The sequence below is a fragment of the Falco peregrinus genome, chromosome 8 (assembly GCF_023634155.1).
Source record: "Falco peregrinus isolate bFalPer1 chromosome 8, bFalPer1.pri, whole genome shotgun sequence".
Taxonomy (NCBI): Eukaryota; Metazoa; Chordata; class Aves; order Falconiformes; family Falconidae; genus Falco; species Falco peregrinus.
In genome coordinates this window covers 15,171,084-15,194,725 of record NC_073728.1, presented here as the reverse complement: position 1 = coordinate 15,194,725, position 23,642 = coordinate 15,171,084, and the positions used below count along the sequence as shown (strand labels likewise).

Here is a 23,642-nt window from a genome sequence, read left to right as displayed (position 1 = left end):
ACCTGTGGGTTTGAGGCTGCCTTAAAAGTGACAAAATAGCTACGAAACCAGGACTAAAGTAAGGCAAGCCGGTGAAGCCTGCAGAAGAGCCACACCAGCAGGACAGGGCAGCTGGTACCCCCGCTGCGGAGCCAGACAGGCACAGTTGCCACATCCCTAAAAGGCCCCCAAGGCCCACTTACCTGACAGCCTGTTAAAGCTGAATCTGCCACCAGCCGGTCTGCCTTCTCTCCTGAAAGGGAGCCCATGTGATGAATACCCAACAGGAGCTTCTTCATCACAAAAGAGGAAAAAAACAATCAGCAAGAGGTACACTCATCTAGTAAAGCTTCTTTCCCATCAGCCTGTCACAGGAAACTGCCAAAAAATGTTCAGAATTGAAGATGAGACAAGGAGAAGCTTCGAGAGGTTCATTACACCTGAAAATGAGATACATGCTCAGAGCAGCAGTTAGGAAGGGAGCAACATCAACATGTGTCTGCAGCTCTCCAGTGAATAAATGCATTTTACCCAGTGTCACTGGTGAACGGCTGGTTAAAAAAGGCCATAAAGTACATAACTCTTGGTGGGATGTGGTGAAAGGGAAGGGCCAGGAGCCTTTTACTTCTCGAGCAAGGCTGGGGGGAGCCAAGGACTGCCGTTCTCCAGCCTGTCACATAGAGCTGATGGAAACTGAAAACAAGGAGCATCACTCTGTTTGCAGATGGGATTTCTGCAGCAGACAGATGGCTGACTGGGTCAGGACAGCCTCTAGGAGAGGTGGGGCAGTTTGGAATCGTGACCCTTGTGCCAGTGAAGTGAAGCAGTTTTGAGGAAAGAAATGAGCTCACTAAGGTCTGGGGTTCAAATGCAAGAATAGTCCTTCATGTTGATACAGTGTTTTGTTCTTATGAACTGGTCTAGATTTCCATCTGTGCCGTCTCCTCCCTCGCATGGCATGGGAACTCCTCATAGGCACGTGCTCTTCTGTGTCCCCAAGAGGTGGCTGTTAGCAGCCTACCGCATCAAGAAGCATGTGCAGGAGCAGCACAGGACATTTCTGGTTTAGCTGTGGGATAACCAGCTGTCTCAGCATGGGGCCACCCTCCCTTTGGACATGAGCCTTTTAAGACAAGATGAGAGGACACCACAAAGCACTGGGAAAGGGCCAGCAAGAAGATGCCAGAGTTACTGAGCAAACCAGCACAGCGAGGGCTGCGCTGGCTCCCTCAGCTGTTGCTGGGGAGGGGGCTCAGGGACCACGAGGTGTGGGAAAGGGGAAGCCCATCTTCCCACATGCATAAGCAATAGCGCAAAGGAGGAAGGAGAGTGATGTTCAGACCGCCAGAGTTTCAGCTCATCAGTATTTGGTTGTAAGTGAAAGCTCCCATGACAGCTCTCTGCAAGATAATCTGTGGTTTTTCCTCTGGATAGGTTAAGTGGCTTTTAGATTAGGAAGTGCTGAGGGGTGCTCCCTGTAGTTTATCTTTGCTAATGCTTTCTTTAAGATCCTGCTCCAGACAATGCAAATGATGACTCTTTTTTATAAAACTTGGCCATAAAAGTTACATTAACCCAGGAGTGGGTCATACAAGTTCACCTACAGAGATCTCTGTGAGCCTGCAAAGCAACGAACGCATTACCTTCTCAGAGAGGGGACAGTCCGCAAGCTTTTTGTAAACCTTCAAGATCAGTATTGTAACTTGCGTCCTGACACCCAGCCTCCATTGGCAGAGGTAAAAGAAGTCCCAAATAAAGGGTCCTCTCTAGGAAGGACATGATAGATGACAGACAGAGAAGTCCCAAGGAAAAAAGGCGTTTGCAGAGACTGCAGGAACTTCACCCAGCGAGTCTGGAGCTGTCAAAATCCAGGTTGTCGGGATAATTGAAGAAAAGCAATTTCCTAAAGAGTAATGAGCTAAAGTGAAGGAAACGTATTTCCTCAGCTCTGGAAACAGGATATACTGAATTACCACATAGTGGAAGAGCCTAGCGAGACATTTTGACATACATCACTCAGGCATTAAAGAGCTGCAGCCTCTTTAGGAAATTAAGTAATGAGGGTGAATAGGAATAAAGGAAAGTGCCTGTTTGGAGCGGATGAAAGGACTCCAGATGTGTACGCGGCTGTGACTGCTTCATATTGTTTGGGACTTTCAGGCCTGAAAACAAAAGAGACAATCCTGATGAAATATGTAAGCCTTCATTTGAATGCTATCAAGATAGAATCAAACCTCATGTTAAAGCACAAATACAGAAAGGAAACACAAGAGGAAATGAAAAGTGAAAGAGAATCTCCCTTTGAAAAAAGTAATAAAGATATTCCACTTCCCCACGCTTTCCCTTATCTCACGCTGCTTGGGGAGCATTGGTTCTGCACATGTGAGCCTCTGCACAGATTGTAACACATATTGCAGAATGTAATTTCTGGGTTTGAAAAGAACAATTGGAACTGAGGGCTCCGTCTTGCTCTTCAGCATCCCCTGCACAGCCCCAGCCCTGCAGCTCACACGCTGTCACTGTCATTGCTGCCAGGTGCCCACCAGCAGTGTCAGCATGGACACTCTAGAAAAAACCCAGCACAGGTCAGGAATGACTTTGGGTTGATTATTAAAAATTCAGGCAATAGTTATATTACAAAAACCTCTTACAATGGTCTGCTGCTCCTTGTAGAGCATCCTGGAATAAATTCAGGAATGCAAAACTAAAGCTGGTGGACCAAGTAGGTCAAGTCACCCTCTGAGGCAAGCTGCAGCAGCTTTGCCCTGCCCTTGGCTGTCTGCCTGGGTTCTCGCTACTTGCTCCTTCCCAGGGCCTGACACCACATGCAGCACTTCCCACGCACTTGCTGGGGACCACACTCCTGACCAGGGTCCCTTCAAACAGCCCTGCCAGCCTGGCACAGGTCAGGGCTAGTGTCAACCCCAGTGCTGGTCTGGAGGACACAGCTCCATTTGGGGGCAGTTCAGACAGGGTGGGACTAAACAGGAGAGCTGTGTTGCACTGCCAACAAGTGTTCATTGGTGAAGAAAAGAGAAAGTGCAAACCTTTTTGATGTGAAGCTTTCTGATCCATCAGAGAGGTTTCGCCATCAGGGAGTGTTTGACAGGCGGTCATTGTGTTGTGGTGCGCTCTGAGACCCGGAGCAGACTACAGCTGTAAAGTTAAAACAATTCAAAAACATGGCTTTCAGGTCCCGGTCTTGGGTTGCAGAAAATAGCCTGAATCTCAAGAAAGGACATACTACAGTCCTGCCTTAGCCATACTTGAATCCGTAATGACGATGCTCTTCCACCTTTGTGCATTTGTGCGTGTGCAGGCAGACCCCTTCTGCCCAGACAGCAAGCCAGCAGGCATCCACCCAAGTCCTGCCCTGCAGCTGGGGAAAACAGACCTTCGCAGTTAGCTGCGTTAATGCTAGCTTACCTCTCTTGAGAAACTGGGCCTCTGCTGACCGCTGCATGCCGTATGCATCCACAGTGAGGCAGCCAGGGCAACTGCAGAAGAAAGCAGGGCAGGTCTCGGACCGCTGCCCTCCTCTCACTGCTGCATTTTTCTCCTGCATAGATCATGACAGCAGGATTATTATAAGCACGCCATGGACTCTGATCGGCTATTAGCAAGGAACAATACCTAGGTAAATAATCAGCAAATTACCTGTTTGAAAATAGAAGTAGAAAACTTGATTCTCCATTTGTTAATGGTCTGGCATCTTTCACACAGAAATTACAGCCATAAACCAATTCCACAATGCGAGCCTTGCACAGTAATACTTTTCTTTGCCAAGCCATTTTCCCAGAGTAAACAAAAACCTCTGAGAATGCTTATCTTGGTATAAAACCTTGCAAGAAAAATAAACAGAATTATGTCCAAAATGAAAAATAAAATCGGATGTGTTGCTTTTATAGCACTGGGAAAGCCATAAAACTTAATACTCTGAGTGCAAGGGGTTGAAGCCGTTTGCTCTCATGAGTGTATCCCTTCCATCAAACACCACCTTCCGCTGCAAATCAAGTTCCAAACAGCTGGTATTAAAAAAGGAGGCAGAAGGAAAACAAGTCTGAATTATGAATTACATGAACAAATGGATTTATTTTTATGGCATTAGAGATGACCAAAGCAGAAAGAGGATTTTCTTTCATAGTTCTGATGTAGTTAAGAATTATGCATCACAGGCTGTGTTTCAATTACAAGACCAGAGAGTAACATGGTGGGAACACGATGTTTAAAATCCACCAGTTTTCCAGCCAGGGAGTCTCGCTCCTGGATGGCTGCCCATATAGGACAGGGTGAGCAACAGAGTAGGGGGGGGTGCTGATAAGGCAGCAAGAGAGTGAAAAATATAGTCTGTCATACCTCCACAGACTGCAAACCGGAGCTTTGGACAAGAGACAAAAGCAGACCAGAGAGAGCTGCTAGCAAGAGATTGGATCCACTTGAACCCCGCTAGGCTGGGGTGCAAGACAGCAAAATCTGCAGGATGCCCACCAGAGGAGACAGCCACTGGGCAGCACAGACAAGGAGGAAGATGCGGAGCGCAGAGTATGCAAGGTGATGGTGAAGCCAGCTGTGCTGCCAGCTGCCACAGACACAGTGAGGTGCACGGGAAACGGACAGCCTGTGTGATGGGCTTCCAAAGCACATGCAGGCACCAGCACTGAAAGACAAGGACAGTGTCTTTTTGTGTCACCCACTGGTGCTGAATGCATTCCATCACATTGAGCCACTTGCTCTTTTCTGCGCATATCCTCCACCATTTTCTGTACAGTTTAGATTACACTTAGAGGCACTAGAAGATCCATGCTTCGTTTGCCTCTTACAAACTCCGCTTAGAGCAACCTGATACAGAAGCTGGTTAAGAGCACCAGTCATAAAATCCAGGCAGAAGCAGGCAGAGACAGGTAGAAAGCTTGCAGATAACTATCCCTTGTTACTGGGGAGAAATTAAGTAAAAGAGTGCCTGCAAGTATTCAATTAATTAAGAGTTAAGCTGCCACCCGCCAGCCCCGCTCTCTGTCACCTGGCAGAGGCAGATGGCAGTAGTGCTGCCTGTGGGCAAGTCTGCCCAAAAGCAGGGACATACTCAGAGACACAGCGTGGTCTTCTTGAAACACTCTGCTCCCCGTAGCAGAGGGCTGCATGAAAGCAGCCAACACCACAGCAAATCGGGAACCGACGGGAGCAGGACTGCTAGCTTTTTGAGCGTTTTAGATGGTAAACGGTGTCTGATGAAGGCATCACCTTTTTGGCGTGTCATCACAGGCAATTTGCTACAGGCAGCCAGCTTTGCAGGGATGCGAAATACCACAGCAGCTTTGCCAAATTCTTGCAAGACAGATTTGTCATGATACTCATCTCCATCATCTTTGAAAGGGCCTACCTCAGACAACATATATATTTGTACAAGAGCTTGACTGATTCTAATTTCTTAATTAGGGGTATTAGGAATTGCTCTGCCAAGCAAGGCTTTGTACCTGGCCAGAGCTGGTAGAATAAAGGAGCTGAGTGAAGAGGATAAGGTCTGACAAGGAACAATTCAGACTTCCAGGAATCTAATTTTGCTTACCAGAATCTCTTCAGCAACAATTTTAGTTGCAGTCTGAGGGGAAAGGAGATGGAGAAGACAAGACAAAAACATAGTGTGGAATGGGCAAAACACTGGGCAAAAAAGGAGGAGAAAAAAAACCACCCTCAAAAGCTTTATTAAATAGTAGGACCCAAGGGAGAGCAGAAAAATTGAGATTAATAACAGAGGAAACTCTCTGGCTCCACTGAGCAAATGCTGGTTAACAGAAAAATTAAGTTCTGCAGGATTAAACAAGGCATTAAACCGGTTGGGGGAAAAAATCTACCCAAAAAACAGGAAAAAAAAACCAAACCAAAGAAAAAAACCCCAAACTAAAAAACCAGCAACCAAGTGCTCTCAGATATGTCAGGTGACTTTACTGACTTTGAACATTCAGCTGGACTGAAAAAGCTCTTTACTAAAGCAGCCATAGCAAATGCATGCAAATTGCTGAGAGCACAAATTATAGAAGACTACACACTTAGGGAAGCATCCTCTGTTGATTCAGGCAGTAAGTTTAAATGTCTGCACCAACAGGCAGCGGGAATATGTGAAGAACAACCCTAGATGACTCATGTGTCTTGTATTTAACTCATCTGTATGCTTCTAGGCACTTAAAGAATCACCCCTTAAACCTCTCTCCCCATCCCAGTTGGGTTCATCCTAATGGGATGATGGCAAAAACATTTTTCATTAGCAAAGGAAAATAAAATCCAACAAAGGCATTATTTTGAAGACTGCCCAAAACTGGTTGTAAGAACCTTGGAAGAACAAGGTCCCTGGCCTCAGGCAGCAGTCCTAGCACTGGAAGGGATCAGCACCACCATGGAGAGACACAGGGAAGCTGTAACCAGGTACCCAAGAATAAATGGTGACAATAGTCACTTCAGGAAATATCTGTGAACACTTCCAGGGTCTAGTTCTGCACAAATTCCACCAGCACAAACACGGAGAAGCTCTGCTGATGTGGCAGCACTGTAACCGAGACTCACAGCTCAAAATCAAACTTTGGCAGAGTACCGGTGCAAATCTGACATAAATCATCCTCTGTATTCTTGCCAGTGCTTTGGCACCACTGCATCAGGCAAAGTTGCTGCCACCCTTCCAGCTGGAGCCTGGACCCAATGCATTTCTTCATGACCACTGCCACTCTCGGTACACGCAAAACCTCAGTGCAAGAAATCCAGAGCTTAAAGAGAAATGCTCCAACACACTTAAACCCCAAGAGCAACCAAGATTTTTTTGCATGTGTGAAGTTCTTTTTAGTATGAGCTATACCCCGTTGTACCAGGTACCACACGGATGTTCTGATGAAGGACTATATAGGCAGGGGAGGGTGCCGCACCAGATGCCAGCTGTGCTCCTGGCAAGCCTTACTGGGTCACAGACCTAGGGCCACAGCACAGGCTCACAGCACCTGTCTGCAGCTTGGAAGACCCTCTCACTGCAGCACTTTCTCTCCTGCTGCAAAGGGCCCCACTGCATCAACATGACTGCAATGGGAAAGATGCAAGTGGCTGAAGTCCATGATACGCACCCAGAAAATGTGGAGCTGCAGAACACAAGGAAGCTATGAGGAGGAAATATTGGTCAGCATTGACAGCCTTTACATCTGTACCAGCAGCCTAACCAGTGTCAGCTACCTGGTAGGCATCACAGTAGCAGGCCCTGAAAATCACATTTGCAAGAGCCCCCTAGGACAGTTGCTGGCTGGTTGCAGGGGGTTTCTTCCACCGAGAGTCGCACAGCATGAAAGCAAAGGCTTTGCTTTTTAAATTTAAACAGGCAGGAACCTGAAGCTGGTGCACAAGCTGAGCAGAAACAGAAACAGTCAGAGCCAGACCGAGTTCACATTACAGGACTCTTCTCCACACTGGTGGCTACATCAGCCATCGTAAGCGACACGTGAGGGGTGAACAGGACATGCAAGCCTCTTGTTCCTAAGGACATCTGTCAAGGGAGTTATGGAATGCGGGCATAGAAAGTTTGTATGGCTGTTCCCCTACAGAAGCACAAGAACACATCTGAATATCAAAGCTACTTTGCTTTCAGGGACATTTTTAGCACCAACACTTCAATTGTCTTAGTAGATTCAGTGGTACCAAGACCCTTCACTGTCACCTTATACCAGTCATAGATCAGCAATAACAGCAAAACAAGGCAGCCATTCCTGGGCTGAAGCTCATGCCAGTAAACACGTCACCTCTTAGCCCCTTAAAACAAGCATCCTATATCTTCCATTCAGACCTGACAGCTGCAGGCTGGGGGTGTGGGCTTCAGGGGGCAACGCGGAAGACGGCCCGTTATTTCCTGCAGATGGGACAATTGCAGGGAGAGAGAGAGGTTGTCTTCACCTCTGCAGACAAGCCAGCCCCTGGATTTAATAATGGTTTCTCCTTCCAATTGCTTCACTGAATACAAGAGCAACACTCGCTCTTGTAACAAAATGTCACCTGCTTTTCAAATACAAACAAAATGAGCTTTCCTGAGAAAATAATTGCCAACTATTAAAAGGCTACTGTTGGAGCTTGAGAGGAATGTTAAAATATAAAGAAAGATGTACCACAATCTTCCTGAATTGATACTTCAAACAAAACCTATTTGTGTTTTGAAATGTGGCACTACAAAAATGACCGGTTGTTTTTGTAAAGCTTCAGACTGAGAGTCATGCAATCATTTTCTAAGAGCAGCATTTCTTTGTTGTTCATGGAAATGCTGGGAAATAAACCCCAGGTGATTCAGTTGGTCTCTGCCTTAGCGGCAGATTCTCAGCCCGTCTCTCAATTAAGCCCATCCCGGAGAACGCCCAGCTCGGGACCAGACCAGGCAACCCTGCTTCTGCCAGGGAGTCATCCCCAGAAAAGACATCCCATTTTCCTAACTTCCACCTTACTCCTCATTGTGGCCTCAAATCTTACACCAAATAGCAACTTCTGCTGTTTTGTTAAAAGCAGATTTTTAACAACTGTTTTCTCCGTAAGAATAAATTCTTCCACTTCTTGCCATTCTGAATGCTACTTGAGACAGGAGCACCTTGGGGTCAGCTTTGCAACATCCCCATGCACAGCTAGCACTGCTTCAATAACAGCCCAGAACTGCCTCGTCACTATTACCCCTACAGTGTCCAAATGCCTCAGAGGCCCATCACCTTGAAAATTCCCTAGAATGCACAAGCATGGGGTAGATTTTCTGCAGCCATACTGCACTGAACCTATGCTGCTGCACTCTCCTTTTGTTTAAGCATCTGATCTTTTTTGTCATCGTTCTGTCTTGACAAATGTCCGATGCGGCACTTTCGGTGTACTCCCACCTCCCAGGAAGGAAAGGTATTAAAGCACAAACCAGCTTGCCAAAAACCTTTGCAGTGTGTGTCAGCGTGGAAGACTACATCATTCACTGACGCTCACCGCTTATCTCTCGGCCTAAATTACAACCAGGCACTGTGAAATGCCGCTCTAATTACACCGTCTAGAATGGCCGGGCCACCATTCATTAAAAAGAAAAGTCAAATTACTGAATTCCCTTCTCATCAATCTCTGCCAATAGTTATCCTGATGATCATATCAGCATTAAGTGAGACTGCTTATGAAAAACAGAACCTGGAAGATGGTCTTGCCTAGGACACAAGTGCTTTTCCCTTTTAAGTCACAACCTCAAACACGTTGCAAAGCAAACACCAGTTGAAGCACATATCTTTAAGTCAGAAAGCAAAGCAGAAGACTTCATGAAACAACTGGTGAGAGGAAGACGCAGCAGCCATCTACTTACTGCAAAGTGTCCAAGGCGCAGTTCTGTCCGAAGAGAAGACCTCCTGCAGGCTCCTGTGGAAAAGCGGCTCCCTGAGAGCCAAACCAGCACTGGAAGGCCAGTGCCAGCCAAGGCAGCCCAGTTCGCACCAGCCCAGCAAGGTGGCAGGAACAGCAGCTTATCTCCAGTGCGCAGCTGGCTGGGTCCGAACAAGGCAGTGGTGATTCCCAGAGCCTGACTAATCCAGGTGGTCACCACATGCATACCCTGGCCTCGCAACCCTGACCGAGAACTGACCCGAGCCCCACGCAGCACCTCCGCAACCATCATTTCTCATCCACATGCTAATCCTCCAAATAATGCCAAACACCAGCTTCCCAGTTCTGGTGGTGAAGCAGGTATATACTTTCCAAGTATATAAATACAGATTTCTGAGTATATCTCAGAAAACATCATGACATAGAAGACAAAATTCTATCCTTTATCCCTTAAATTATATTTCAAGTATAGTTCTGCAAACTCAAACCAGAAAACAAGATGAAGAGGATCTGGTCTCCAGGCCAGTGATCCAGCGCTAGAAAGCACTATAATTAGAATCAGGACTGAGACTGAAGACCCCGGGTTGTTTGCAAAACTAATTAGCTAATGTAATTAGAAAGCAATAGAGAACAGCAAAAGCAGAATCAGACTCTACAGCTATCTAAGCAAAGGACAGTTTAATAACTGTACTTAGGATACGTCTCAAAAAGAAATAAAAATCACTTTATGGATTAGATTTCAGCCTGGGCAACATTAATCTATCTTGGACATAGCAAAATGGCTTGGAGAAGAGGGTTTATCATAGTAAGCGTGGCTACTTCACAGCAAGATTTATTAATACATCCAAAAGAAAGAAAGAAAATCATTTTGTCACACTATATACAGATAATACATACAGTGTTTTATACACATATTACATCAGTTTTTACACAAGAAAAATATACATAAAAATGTAAACTTTTGTATACAAAAACCCTTAAACAAATTAAACAAGGACCAGATAACAAAAGGAGACCAATCTATTATCATTTCATTGATTTTTTTTTTTTTAAATGGTAATACAGTACATTCATTGAGAAGTATGAGGAACATGTGAGCCAACCTTTCCTATTTAAAGGGAAAGTACAAACATGAGCTTTCCTACCCGCCCCTGGAATGCTGTCTGTGAGCCTCCAGCACTAGAAGCAGTAGTGTGAGTTACTATCGCTGCCGGGGACCCTGTAGGAAGGGACCCTTCTTCTCAGGCATCCCCATGCACCACACTCTCCAAACTAGACACATCTGCAGAAGCAACCTGGACTGGGCTTTTTGTGCGTATTAGCTAGTCTTCCAGCTAATACCATGAGGCGGGATGCAGCAATGCAAGTTTGTATGTTCCCTTTAAGCAGTCATTAAGTGGATTTAGCTTTGCTGGAGCAAGTTGTTTATTTTTCCCAATGTACGGTATGCCAAATACGTGTCAGGGATGAGAGGGAAGGAGGAAGGGGTGTAAGAGACTGCTAATCCTTGCTACCATGCAGTTACTTCAAAATCAGGTACATTTGCAAGCTACAATTCACTGGTTCAAAATACACTGCCTCACCTTTGCTTTCCCACTGCAACTTGTTCACATTTCAAACTCTAGTGGCCAAACAACTGTACGAGGCTCTTTGTTACAAGGCTGTTTCTGATATCAAAGCATGATCAAGCTACCTTTAAAATGACACCAAACACAAACTTCTCTGAGACAGCCTTAAAAAGGGCGAGCATTCCCTCTCAGCACTTTGGATTGTCCTTCTGCCACCTTCTCTTTTATTAAGACTAGGATAAAGATATTTACCCTTAACTGCAAAAGAATATTAGCTGAGATTCTGACATCTGTTTTGCTCCACTTGCAGACAAACATTTTGGGGAACTGGAGGGGAAAAAAAACATCAAAAAATAAACCCACAACAATAAACCCAAACCCTGAAATCTCAGGCATCAAATAAGAAGGGAACTACTTAATCTGTTGGTGAAAAAAGTTTCAGAAACCAGTTGGAAACAAACAAACGATATATTCCAATGAAGGCTTCTCACATTAAGTAAGTTAAAGACTTGTTAAAGACATCTTCAATAAAAACATCCATCCTCCACAAAGTATGTTAAAATGTAACACAATAGTGATGCTCTGGTATTTCTCCTGAAAAGGACAGAAGGACATGAAATCTCCTTAGTGATATCAGCACTATTGAATGTAGGAGGTGAACAATGATCTACGGAAGTAATGAGGGGAAAAGCTGTGTAAAAGAAACCATGAATCATTAATTATAATTGGACAAAAGGGGGATGGGGCAGAATGCAATTACAGTATGCCTCAGAATTCCCCAAAGGAAATAAATACTTAGAAACTTGTGTTTCCATTTCTTTCTTATGCCTATGTGAGTGATGGTGGGAGTAAGGGCTTGTCTGCTTGCTTTTGTTTTTTTTGTTTTCTCTTTTTTTTTTTCCTTTTCCTTTTTTAAAGTAACAACCCTTCTAGTAAAAATCCAAAAGACAATTACAAATGGCTTTCGGTAATTCAGTCTCCTTTTTAAAATAAAACGTTGATAACACATTTCTCCATTTCTTCTATATAATGCAGCTTCAGTGAAAAATATGTCATAGGGACAGCAATTTGCAAAAAGTGGGGGGAAAAATTGCCAACCAAGGTTCGCAACATATACACATGTATATGCAGGACATCTACACCCTATATACATATTTAATATACGTATGCATGAGTATATATCAGGGGAGAACCAACACGTACATTCTCCACATACATAAACTGAAATAGCATAATATACGTGTGCATATAATTAGGTATTATACACACACAGTACACGGACATACCCAGACACACGCCCGAACATATGTATTATAGAAATTGTCGTATATGATTGCATGAAAGCTCAGATGGAACGGTACACCGGTTTACCTTTTTCTAAAAAGAGATGCAAGGAAGACAAAATTCCATGGCTGAATTGTGGCCAAGAAAAATCATGCCATATCGATACTGAAAACATGGAATGCGGTACAGCTCGATGACAGAATTGGAGCAGCATTCTCCACTGACACTGAAGCCTAAGTTAGCCAGGAGTTTCAACAGTGCTTAAATGTGACCGGCCAGGTTTCTGACAGCTGCTTTCTGCTAAAAGGATACAGAAGCTCCATTTAGCCAGAAAACAGAAAATAAAATACTTAAACCCACAATTTACTTGCATAAGCAAGATCATTCAGTACACAATTAGATGCAAAGTGCTAGCATGTTAATGGTCAACTCTGCAGCTCGTTTCAAAATCTGTTTAATGGTAAAATATAACGAGCTGTGTTTCTCTTGATATGTTTGATGACAACCCCACTGCTCAGAACAGAGACAGGGCTGCCTTCTGCTTACTGCATGCGTTACAGGAAACAACTAACCGAACTCCCTTTTTCTCCCTGGGGCTGAAAAGTGAAGATAATTTTTCGGGGGTGGGGTGGGGGTGGGTGGGCTGCATTTTCCTCATTTTGAACATTTACCTCTAAAATACGGTGCTGAGTTAACCTTTTAATATGCTAGGAAGCTTTGCATCAGGTTCAAAGGAAAGGTTGTGTTCATCTGCAAATCAGTCGCAGTCATACTCAAGCACAATTGAATAGCTAGGAAATTCTGTGTAAGTTCAAGCAAGTGCTCAGGGCCCAATTCAGCTGCCACTACAGCCACCAAAAGAATTTGCCTAATGCATAAGCAGAGCTGGATTGGGCCATTAAAGCTGACTGCTGCTTGCAAGAGAAACTAGAGATGGAAGGGCAAGGAGGAGCTGGAATGAAGGCAATGGAGCAGGGAAGCAGAAGAGGTCAGCATTGCAAGAGGCCTCAACTATTTCTATAGAATAAACAAAAGCAGAAACGTACCAAGGAAACTCCACTGTGAGGGCTGAGGTAACACAAATCAATGGTGACCAAGCTCACATCAGTCACTGATGTCATCCAAATCCCTCAGAAGAATTGAAACAACCTTGTTTGGCACAAGTGCTTACCTGTTACACATATGTCACATGGATAGTCTCTCTTTAGCTCACACACTCATGTTACAACTAATGTACATGTGTGTGATACAATGTAAATTCCATCTATACATCTGTATGCAGGTATATATAGATTTAGATTGATTGCATTCATACTTATTTATTGTACATCATAAGGGCAAGTCCACATTCAGCAAAGTGCTACCAACATCTCATATACAGATAAATCTCTCTGTACAGGTATACACAAAAATGGGTCTATTCTTCCCCATGAAGGCATAAAGATGTATGCTGCTAACTCCCATTACCACCCACTAAAGAGAAGGAAAGGCCTCTAACAACTTCCACCTCCCTGCACTTTCACTTGTATGCATATGTGCCAGAAACGAATTGCGGGGAGGAGGAAAGGGGGAGGGACACCTGGGGGGCATATCAACATACCGAGGGGGGGCATTAAAAAAAATTTTGAAAATTAAGATTTGATTTGCAACTGCTTAAAAAAAGCCTTCAAAAAAACCCAAATGTCTCTGCAATACTGGAAGCTCTGTTTTTCTAAACAGATTTTTAAAGTCAACAGGATCATCATCATGAAAAGTGATACTGTATGAATAAATAACAATTAGGTTACTTTCTCCAGCCTAAATAGAACAGTATGAAGAGTAAGCCAATCTGTAAGAATGTTTCTGACTTCTCACAATTTCAAGTGAGAACTCCCATAAAGAAATCTTCCTTCTCCAATGACAGGAAAAAAAAAAAAAAAAAAAAAGAGTTAAGTGGCCATAATTGAATTCAGAATTTCACAGCGCAAGTGAAACTCCCTGGATTGAAAGCGTATTTTGTTCTGCAATCCCACAACAGCAATCTGGGGGCAAAATTAATATATGCAAAGACCACCAGGAAAGAAAAGAATCTACTTTGAAGACAAGATCCTTTTATAGATGGAGATCACTCGACAAACAGTGCCCCTAACCGCCTAATTTGAAAACACAAGTACACTGATTGACAACATTTTCCAAGTCAGCCCCTAAGAGATCCGGGTATTAATATGCAAAGACAGAGCAATACCCGTGCCTCCCCATCCCACCGAATGCAAGCTTTCCCATTTCAATTTCTCCTGAAAAACATGACTCATTTCTCCCATCTCTCCTCCTCCCCCATTTGTTTTATTTAAAGGCTGTCTTTGGGAGCTTGGTATTTTCATGGCATTTTAAACAGGGCTCAATGTAACTCATTTAAAAAACAGTAAAATTGACATGATATCAGAGTTAGCCTTATAACAGAAGATTATGTAGTAGAGAGTTTCAGTTATTTATACAACAGTGAGGACTTAACAACCCCCTACTAAATAATCACATTTCTACAATACATTCCATCACCTCTCGACTACTTTGCTCTTTACAAAACTATGACCTACATACAATATACACATTCGTATCGCACATACATCCCCCCCAATGCATATTTTTGTGTGTATATATAATACATACATGCACACAAGCAGTCTAATTCTATTTATAAGTCACAGTGGGAATTCCTTTGTGAGGAAAGGAGAGGGAAAATTCCTGAATAAGACACTGTAGATTCCTAATGTTCTGACTTTTCAAATTCCAACTCACAGAGCTAACTGGAAATAAATACATTTAAAAAAAAGAAAAGGTCTTACAAACTTGGTTCACAACTTCCAGCTACAGGAGTTGGATTTTTTCAATTTGATCTATTTACCCTGTAACTAAATTTCTAATCATAGGTACAAACCACGGATAAATTATTGCAGAATGGAACACTCAAAACAAAATTTAAAAAGAGTTATAGGAACAGTAATATAAGGGTTAAAAAGAGTTCTATGCTTGTTGATACAGGATACCATTTTATTTTATTTATATATATATATCTATATATAGATATAGATATCTGCAAGGTAGCAAAGAATAGCTGTACACCTTGACACGGCAAAGATCCAGTGTAAAAAGGTGCTTCACTAGTTTGTTTTTCCAAAAAAGCTTGTATATAATTTTATAGCTATTAAAAACACATATGCAACATAATTCATTACACTCAATACAGCTTTAGTATAAAACTTATAATTTATGAGGTGATGTTAATAGCATAAATTAATATACCATTTCTCTTAAAATCTACAATAAGTATTCTGAAAGCTCATTGGGGAAGGGTATCTTTAAATAAAAAGTTTAAAGCTGAGCGTGATGAAAAAGATTCTGTATGTTGAACTTGAGATGAGAGCCCCGAGAAGAGAAAGAGTCCCTAAGCCAAACCACCGTGGACTACAAAACTGAACAAAGATTTCTCCTTCTTACGCTCTCACTTAGGTGACGCTCTACCTTAAATTAGTATTTACTTTTAAAACTATTTACTTTTTTCTTTTTTTTTTCTTTTTTTTTTTTGTTGTGGGTTTTTTTTGTGTGTGGTTTTTTTTTTTTTTTTGTTTTTTTTTGTTTTTTGTTAACTGCCCTTATTTCCACAAGGAATCCCTGAGACATACCCAAAACTGTACAGTGAAGGTCATCACTGTTCAGAGAAACTGGTTCAACCCCTTCTGGTAGGATGTAGCTATTTTGCATGAGAATCGAACTGTCCATCACTTCAGAATGAATCTATTTGCACCGGAACTAACTACACTGTTTAAGACGCAGGTTAGACAGTCATTTCAGGGTAAATCAGCCCACTCCAAGGTAGAAGCCATCGCAGTCAGCTACGTCAGAGCAATCTGCACCAAAAATAAAGTTTTCCAGAGGATAGCTGGGAACGTTACCTATCCAGAGTTTGCCCCTGTGGGTGCTGGCTGACAGCAGAAAGCAGGTAAAAAATTAGCACTACTGGACCAAGTTCAGCACACGCATGCAGTCGATATGCGGGTAGTCTGGACATCTCACTCTGTGTGTGTGTTTGGGGGACTAGTGAGGGGTAGGAGTAGGAAGAATGCATTTTTCTACCTCAGGTAAGTACAGTTTTAAGGTCAAACCCCCAAGTTTCATCCTGTTCACTTCTAAACCGATTTCTATGACCCACAGTAGACTGAAGAGGTGCCAACACTTACTTCAAGGAGAAGAAAAAGAAAGCCTTCAACTATTGCTGGCAACCCATGGCCAAACCCACTTTCTCCTCTCATGCTTCCACTACATTATTCCATAGTAGCCAGAGAAGGAGTATGTGAAAGCAGAGTAAAATAGGGGAAAGCAAAGAACCCAACAACCATGAGAAGTAGCAGAACAGCAAAGGGAAAAGCTCCCAAAACAGTCACTATTGTTTGTGGGTTTTTTTTTAAAAAAAAGGCTGAAGACACGAGCGAGAAAATTGTTCTAAGACATATCTTTTATAACGCCTTCTTCTCCACTGAACTTTTCTTTTCCTACAACACTGTTTTTGTGTAGTTTTAAAGACAAAACCAAAGCTTTACCTGACAGAGCTAAGGTCCCTCATGACCAGACCTCTCCTAACAATGTAAATACAAATGCAGATTTTTCCACCAACCCTCCTTATGTTTATTTCAGTTTGTGGATATTAAACAGAATACTTTAAACTTTTCTTCATGGCTTTCTACTGATGCACTTCTCAACAGAGGAACTTGTAAGAAGGTAAACTCTTGGTAAAAATACCTGCACATTCACTGCTAATATGTGCACTCCCACAATCAATGTTGCACCCTCAGAGTCTAGTTTATGCCGTATCAGTGTGCTGTGAAACATCATCTTACTGATCTGAGAAACACTCTGATCTACTACACTGCTATTCTAGCATCCAAAATGTATGTTATGAATTGCAGGAATCTCTCCTCCTTTTCATTTTACAGTCAGATTCACTCAGGACCACAGAAGACTTACTGGTTGGCATTACTTACGTTGGAGAAGCATCTAAGAACCGGAGAATGAAAGAAAGAATGATGAAGAATGTAGAGAGGAAGAAAATAAAGGAGGTACAAGAAGCAGCCACAACACCCCCATCATTAAATGTTATCCAAAAGATCTGAAAGACCTAAAGAGACCTGGTCAGCACATTAGCCTAAAACTATTCCTTCAGTTAATATTTCCACCACCACTGGACCTTGCAACTGGCCTGCACAGGAGACTCCTTCACACGTAATGGTAAAAATACAAAAGCAAAAATAAACATCCCACCAGGGAAGCTGCCTGGACAGCCACACAAACACCTCACTGCAGATCACTGCAGGTAAGTTTTCTATTGTTTGTCTGCTGAAAAGACCTCCTGCCACCATCACTGTGCCCTACAGGTCTTGAAAGGGTCAACTGCAGCTAGCTGGCCCTTCTAAAAAACTTTTCTCTCCTCCCTGCCCAAAGGCTCAGACTGTCCACCACTGTCCACCAGCGGACTCAGCTCGCTGCAGCACAGAGACAGGGAGAAGTGCCCCCGGAGCCCAGCCAGTGCCTACAGGGAAACGCAGCAGCCACGGCGCTGCAGGAGCTCAGGGAGGAGACACCGTCTGGAAGCCGGCTACCACCACGTGTATGTAACCACCAGGGCCAGCTTCTCGGGGGAGACATCTGTCCACTGTTTACTGTACTCCTTTCATGAGATTCTTCTTTCCTGGCAAACAGATTCAATCCCAGACTGTATTTAGATGTGGTTACAGCAAAATGAAGCTTCAAACTGAAATTGGCTACTGGTCAGCAGGTTCAGTCCTAGGCCCGTCGCCTTGGCCGTGCCCCTGAAGCCAGTGGCATCACACTGCGCCTAACAGCTCACAACAGAACTTCCCAATTATTTCAATACCCGCCTCCCTCAAGAAAAAAAAAACCAAACAAACAAACAAAACCCCCAAACTCAAAACTTTCTAAAAAGCACCGCTTCCCTTGGCTTCTCTTCGCTATTAAGTATGACTCTGACATTATTTTTTCCTTGCATTTGTATTTGCAGCACCATTTCTGATTTTTGCCTTGGAAGTGATCAGCTTCTCAGGGCCTCCCAATGCTTTTCAAATGAGAACTACAAATCCTCATTTCACTAACCTGCTGAATGAAGTGGGAAATCTAGCTGTTGCCACCTTCTCCACAGTGCCTGAGGCACACCTGCAACTGTGCTCTCAGCATTACTGATTTAAAGCCTTTATGCCCAACCATAGACAGAAGCATGCTACTAATGAGAAAGAAACCAAGCAAGAACCTATAGGAACTGGAAGGCAGGAGGAGACAAAACGATGCACCTTTTCCATCATACGTACATCTTCTTGTATCATAGTAATTACGAGGCCAAAGAACAAATCAACTCTGAGGTATCTAAGTGCATATGGCTCCCCTCAAAGTTGGCATAGTCTTCCTAAGTGAAAGGAAACATCAAATTGTATCTTACAGAACGCCTTACACACCAGACCAGCATGAGACTGTTCCTGATGAACCTCTGTACACTGCCAAAGTTCATCTTGTGTTAAGTACTTTTGTACAAAGACTAACTAAGGTGCTACTATTACCAAAAATTATGTTACTGGTACTTTAAGTCTAATTTTTTTTTTTAATTCTTTAGAACTCAAATCTTATGTAAAGAAATTAGCTTTTAGGTTCAACTAGCTTTACTCCATTTGTTAACACATAAAGGGCACGACAGGTATCGACCATCTCAAATCAATGGACTGAAATTGCTACACTGGCTCTTTGGTGAAAGGGTGATCAGAGTGCTAATAGCTATACAAGGAGATTATACTTAAAAACCTTTGTGAGATGGCATGGATTCTACTTGGGAACCACATAAATAACAGCCTTGAGGACTACCTTAACCAGACCTGCAGTATTTTCCAGAGGAAGAGGCATGAAACATCTCTGGCTGCACATACCTCTCAGACTGGACCTATCACACCCAACAGAAAGACACTGATTCACTGAAATCACCAGGTTCTGTGGTGGTAGGAGCCCACCTGCAATGATCAACCTCCTAACGCTAAGATCAAGACCCGTAACTGCTTGGTAGGCTGCAACCATGAAATTGGCAGCAGTGAAAAGTTGGGAGGTGAACCAGGAAAAGGCAAGAGTGGTGGCCCATTTCAGAACTCTGTGTCAGACAGGACAGAGGGATTCCTATTTCAATGTATACAAATGGAAGTTTATTTTTAAAAGTGCAGCTTTATTGCAAACTTAGTTTGCTCATTGAAAAAATGTTATGTAGTCACTTTTCAGGGAAGAGCCATCAAGGGATACCAAGTCTAAGTGGGGGAAGAGAGCTGATATCCTAGGCTGCCTTAAAGGAATGCAGGTACGTAACGGCCACTGATTTCAAACAGGAATTACAGACCCACACAGCATTGACAGCTTTTGAAATTCCCTGTCGAAATCAATCCTCAGATTAGGAGCTGGGTTCTGTTCTGAGTTAGACCAGTACAAACTCACAGTGACCTAAGACCAAAGAGGTCCTCCATAATTTATAGCAACGTGACCAAGCAGACCTTGTCTCTCAGTTCCTCTCCTCCCTTTCCCCCCCGGCATTTCCTAAGAAAGAGAAATGTGATGTGGGGCAGATACGCTCTGCACTAGCTGCAGCTTCATTAAAAGGTCTGACGGGCACAAGAACGATTTCAAGACCAAAGTCCTGAAACCCATTTATAGAAATTAACATCCTCTGAAATGACGTGAATATACAAGCAGATTAAAGACTTAACCATTTGGTATACTAGTTCTCCACTCTTTTTCAGCCAGTCATCCAAACACATCGAAGAAGGTATACGGACACAACGAAAATCATTTGCAAATCAAACAGTTGTCTCCTCAACAAAGTATGGGGAACATAATACAAAAATAAATAAATGCCTTGTCAGATTTGCCTCATTTCACAATACCACTGGGCATTCCTCAATCAGCAGGACAATCACAAAGCAGGATTTCATAGGCTTCAATTCAACTTTTTACATGATTTAAAAACATTTAAATGTTACAAACATATTTAAATCACCACTTTAAAATATTCGGCTTATATTATTAAGATCTATTTTACCAAGTATGAAATAAGGACTTCATAACAACAGAAGCATGAAAATCATTTTTCTTTCCTCCACCCACATACACTTGCAATTTCAGAAAAGGACATATGCATCATCCATACTCCTTTATATTTAAGAAGGACAAATATTTCAAGAAAATAGGGATAGTATGATTGCTACAACAGTAAGAATACACAAGACCTATCCTGTTTAAATTCTGTTCCTTAGCAAAATGGAAGGAAAGGTTTGGGTCAGAGATTTTGGTGTGGGCCTGACTGCTAACAAAATGAATATGTAATGACTAAACTTTGTTCAATGATCTCTTGCTCAAACAATTTATTAGGCCTCCCTATCGCATGTTCTTGGTATCTCTTAATTTCCTGAATTAGACTAGAATACACGCAGGTAGGATGTTTTACTGTAAGGTAGAATGAAATCTGTCTTCTACAGTAGGAGACTGAAATGTGGGATTTTCTATTCTCTCTCATCTGCATCTCAGAAATAAACCAAGAAGAGTAGAGACTTGTTATATTAAGTAGGAGCTACTTTTACAGTCAAAGTCAGAATATAGTAGCAAGTTTGAGCCCTATAGAGTCACAAGCAAATTCCTTTTCCCCCTTCCTGATAAGAGATGCCAGTAAACACCTCAGAATTTCTGCTGCTGTTCTCTCTTGGATTAAAAAACATAAAATAAAATTTTAAAAATCTACAATCTAGCAGACTCCTTTCTTTAAGAAGTGACATTACTACCAAAGGGTCCGAATACTACCTTTAGCAGGTGGGCACTAAAAGCAACACTGTCCTGCAAGCAGAAGGAATTCTCTATATATTTTGCTTTAATGATTTCTCTTTTGGTTAGCCATGACTGCTGATAGGTACCTGCTAGTTCCTTACATACATTCAGCTTCCCATACAGAGAGCATCAAACCCTACAAGTGTCAAAAAAACTATACGGCTCCCGAGGGGGTAAAACTATGCAAGAAAGTCTCAGTAGCTAGACATGATTTGAGAAATGCATCCATTTGAAATTTACCTAAGGGTCTGACCTAGACTTGTGTGGATGGGCAGAATACCAACAAATTCTTTCACTTTCAGCTGGGAAATACCTGTCAGCCTGTCAGGCAAGGAGTTCCGGACATAGCCACACTTGAAAAGGCAAATCATCAATGCTACAAGGCCACAGTAATTCAGCAAGGGAGGGAACTTCTGCACAGGAATCTTCGCTAATCCATGATGTTTCAATGCTTCCGTTTTTCTTTCTTTTTTTCCCTGGGCTAACTTCATATCAGCCTTCAGAGTTCTGGGCAACCAGTCAACTGATCCCCTTGCTGCTCAATGAATTAAAAATCATCATCATAAAAAACCAAAAGTCAGCATGCAGTAAGAACAGGGACCAGTTCTGGAAGGGGACAACGCCCACTTCTTCACCAAAAGAAGAAAAGGAACTGCTGCTCCCTGCACCCCAAACACACACACGCACACAGAAGAGGTCAAGAGACTATTTTAAGAAACTGCCAAACTCTTCCTTGAACTATGACCTTGATTTAGGACTTCAGTGCACCATTCTCAAATCAATGTGTGCAGCCAAGTTTTCCATGCCAGATGCTACCTTTGGAAAAAAACTAAAAAAAAATTAAGAATAATCAAGAGACTTCTGCCCACTGGAAAACTTTCTACCAGATGCTAATGGGATGGCAAGCACTGATCCAAACCCTAGGGAACAGTAACATGCATCAGTAATCTGAGGTATCTTCCCATTTCTAGGTCTTACTGCTAAAATCAATTACATCCAGTAACTGTGCTGTATCCTTAAGGAATTATTGGGGAACAGTGAACCTGCCTGCAATAAATGAGCACCGGTGCATAACAAGCACATGTGAACGTTACAGCAAGGTTCACAGAGGGCTAACCCTGGTCAGTACTGAAGCAGGGGTTTTCTCCTCAACCCCCTCTTAAAAAGAAAAAAAAAAAGGGGGGGGGGGGGGAAGGAGGACAGAAAAAATAAAGGAAAAAAGGAAAGATAGAAAACACAGGTCCCCCATCTACCTGCACGAAGGCAGGCAGACAAGCTCAGTTGGAGGTGGTGAAGGGCGCAGATGCATTATTGGTACTGGTAGCGGTGGCACCGGTCACTGCGAAGCCCGTGGGAGGAGCTATGGAGCTGTGGCTGGGCTGCAGGTCCTTGGGGATGCCACTGTGGGAGCTCAGCTGGTGCCCGAAGGCTGCGCTGAACTGAGGGAGCTGTTGTTTAGGGGAGGTGGAGGCCATGAGTTCAGCAGAGGCAGGACCCATGCCACTAAAACTGGTCTGCGGTAACCCCGGAAGCACACTGGAGCTGTTGGGGGTCACAGTGGCGAAGGCAGGCTGTGTGGTCTCTGAGTGCGAGGTGGTAGGTGGTGTGGACAGGGAGGTGGACAGGAGGTGTCCATCTGCACCAAGAAGGTTGCTAAACGGAGAGGGGTCCCCAAGATTGACAGGAAGATTTCCCCAGTGAGTTCTGGGGTTGACCACCCCGCTAAGTGGCACATCCAGCTGAGTTGGGAGCAAGTGCTGTGCCATCATGGGCATCTCTGCTGAGAAGGTAGCTGCCAAGTTATCACCAGAAAAGGATGTGGTGTGAGGGGATGTGATATGGTCACTGTAGGGAGACGGCACATGCTCACTATCATAATGGCTTCCATGGGGTGAGGAGTGTGAATGGTCACTGCTGTATTGCTGTCGTGAGGTGATCAGGTCATCTGCCTTGCTCAGCAGCTGGGCAGGGTGGGGCCTCTGGGAGGCATGGCTGCCATCATGAAGTCCATGAAACTGTCCTGGGAAGGCTCTCTCCCCAAGGCCACTCTGGCTTATCAGAGTGGCAGAAGTAAGGCCGACGTTGGCTGGGGCTGAGAATTGCCCCTGGATCTGCCCTGCCAGGGGCGTAGGTGGGTTGGACAAGGTAGCAGAACGGAGCAAGTTCTCATCCAGCTCCAGACCGGAGAAATTATCATGTACTATACGCCCATTCAACAGCTCCCCCAAATCCGTGTTAACCTCTCGACTCAAAGACTGCATTCCCGGAGCTCCGGCACCTGTAGAGAACACCCCTATCCCTCTATCTGACAGCTCCTGAACTGGCACACCATCTGTCTGTGTAAGTACTCCAATGGTACTCAGGCACTCAAGAGAAGTTACAGCCTGTAGGGCCCGTTCCAGCTCTTCAGCCTCTTCTGTAGTCGGAAGGAGATCTCCATTTTTACCTGCAGAAACAGGGACACCAGAAGTTAGCACACTCCTCTCAGATGAGCCCAGCACTGCCACTCTAAGGATGCAGATGTACACAGTTCAGTACAGAGCCTGCAGTGTATGACGACCTTCTAGAATG

The 23,642-nt window shown here is 43.5% G+C and overlaps 1 protein-coding gene across 3 annotated transcripts in view; it reads right to left on the bottom strand.

The window, feature by feature from the left end:
• Positions 1–10,146: 10,146 nt before the first annotated feature.
• The window catches only part of INO80D (INO80 complex subunit D), a 46,767-nt gene continuing 33,271 nt past the window's right edge, over positions 10,147–23,642 (bottom strand). For all 3 annotated transcript variants that reach the window (XM_027786265.2, XM_005237024.4, XM_027786266.2), the window contains one exon: positions 10,147–23,517. In XM_027786265.2, the coding sequence (XP_027642066.1) occupies positions 22,349–23,517 (1,169 nt within the window). In that variant the 3' untranslated portion in view covers positions 10,147–22,348. The remainder of the gene's footprint in view (positions 23,518–23,642) is intronic.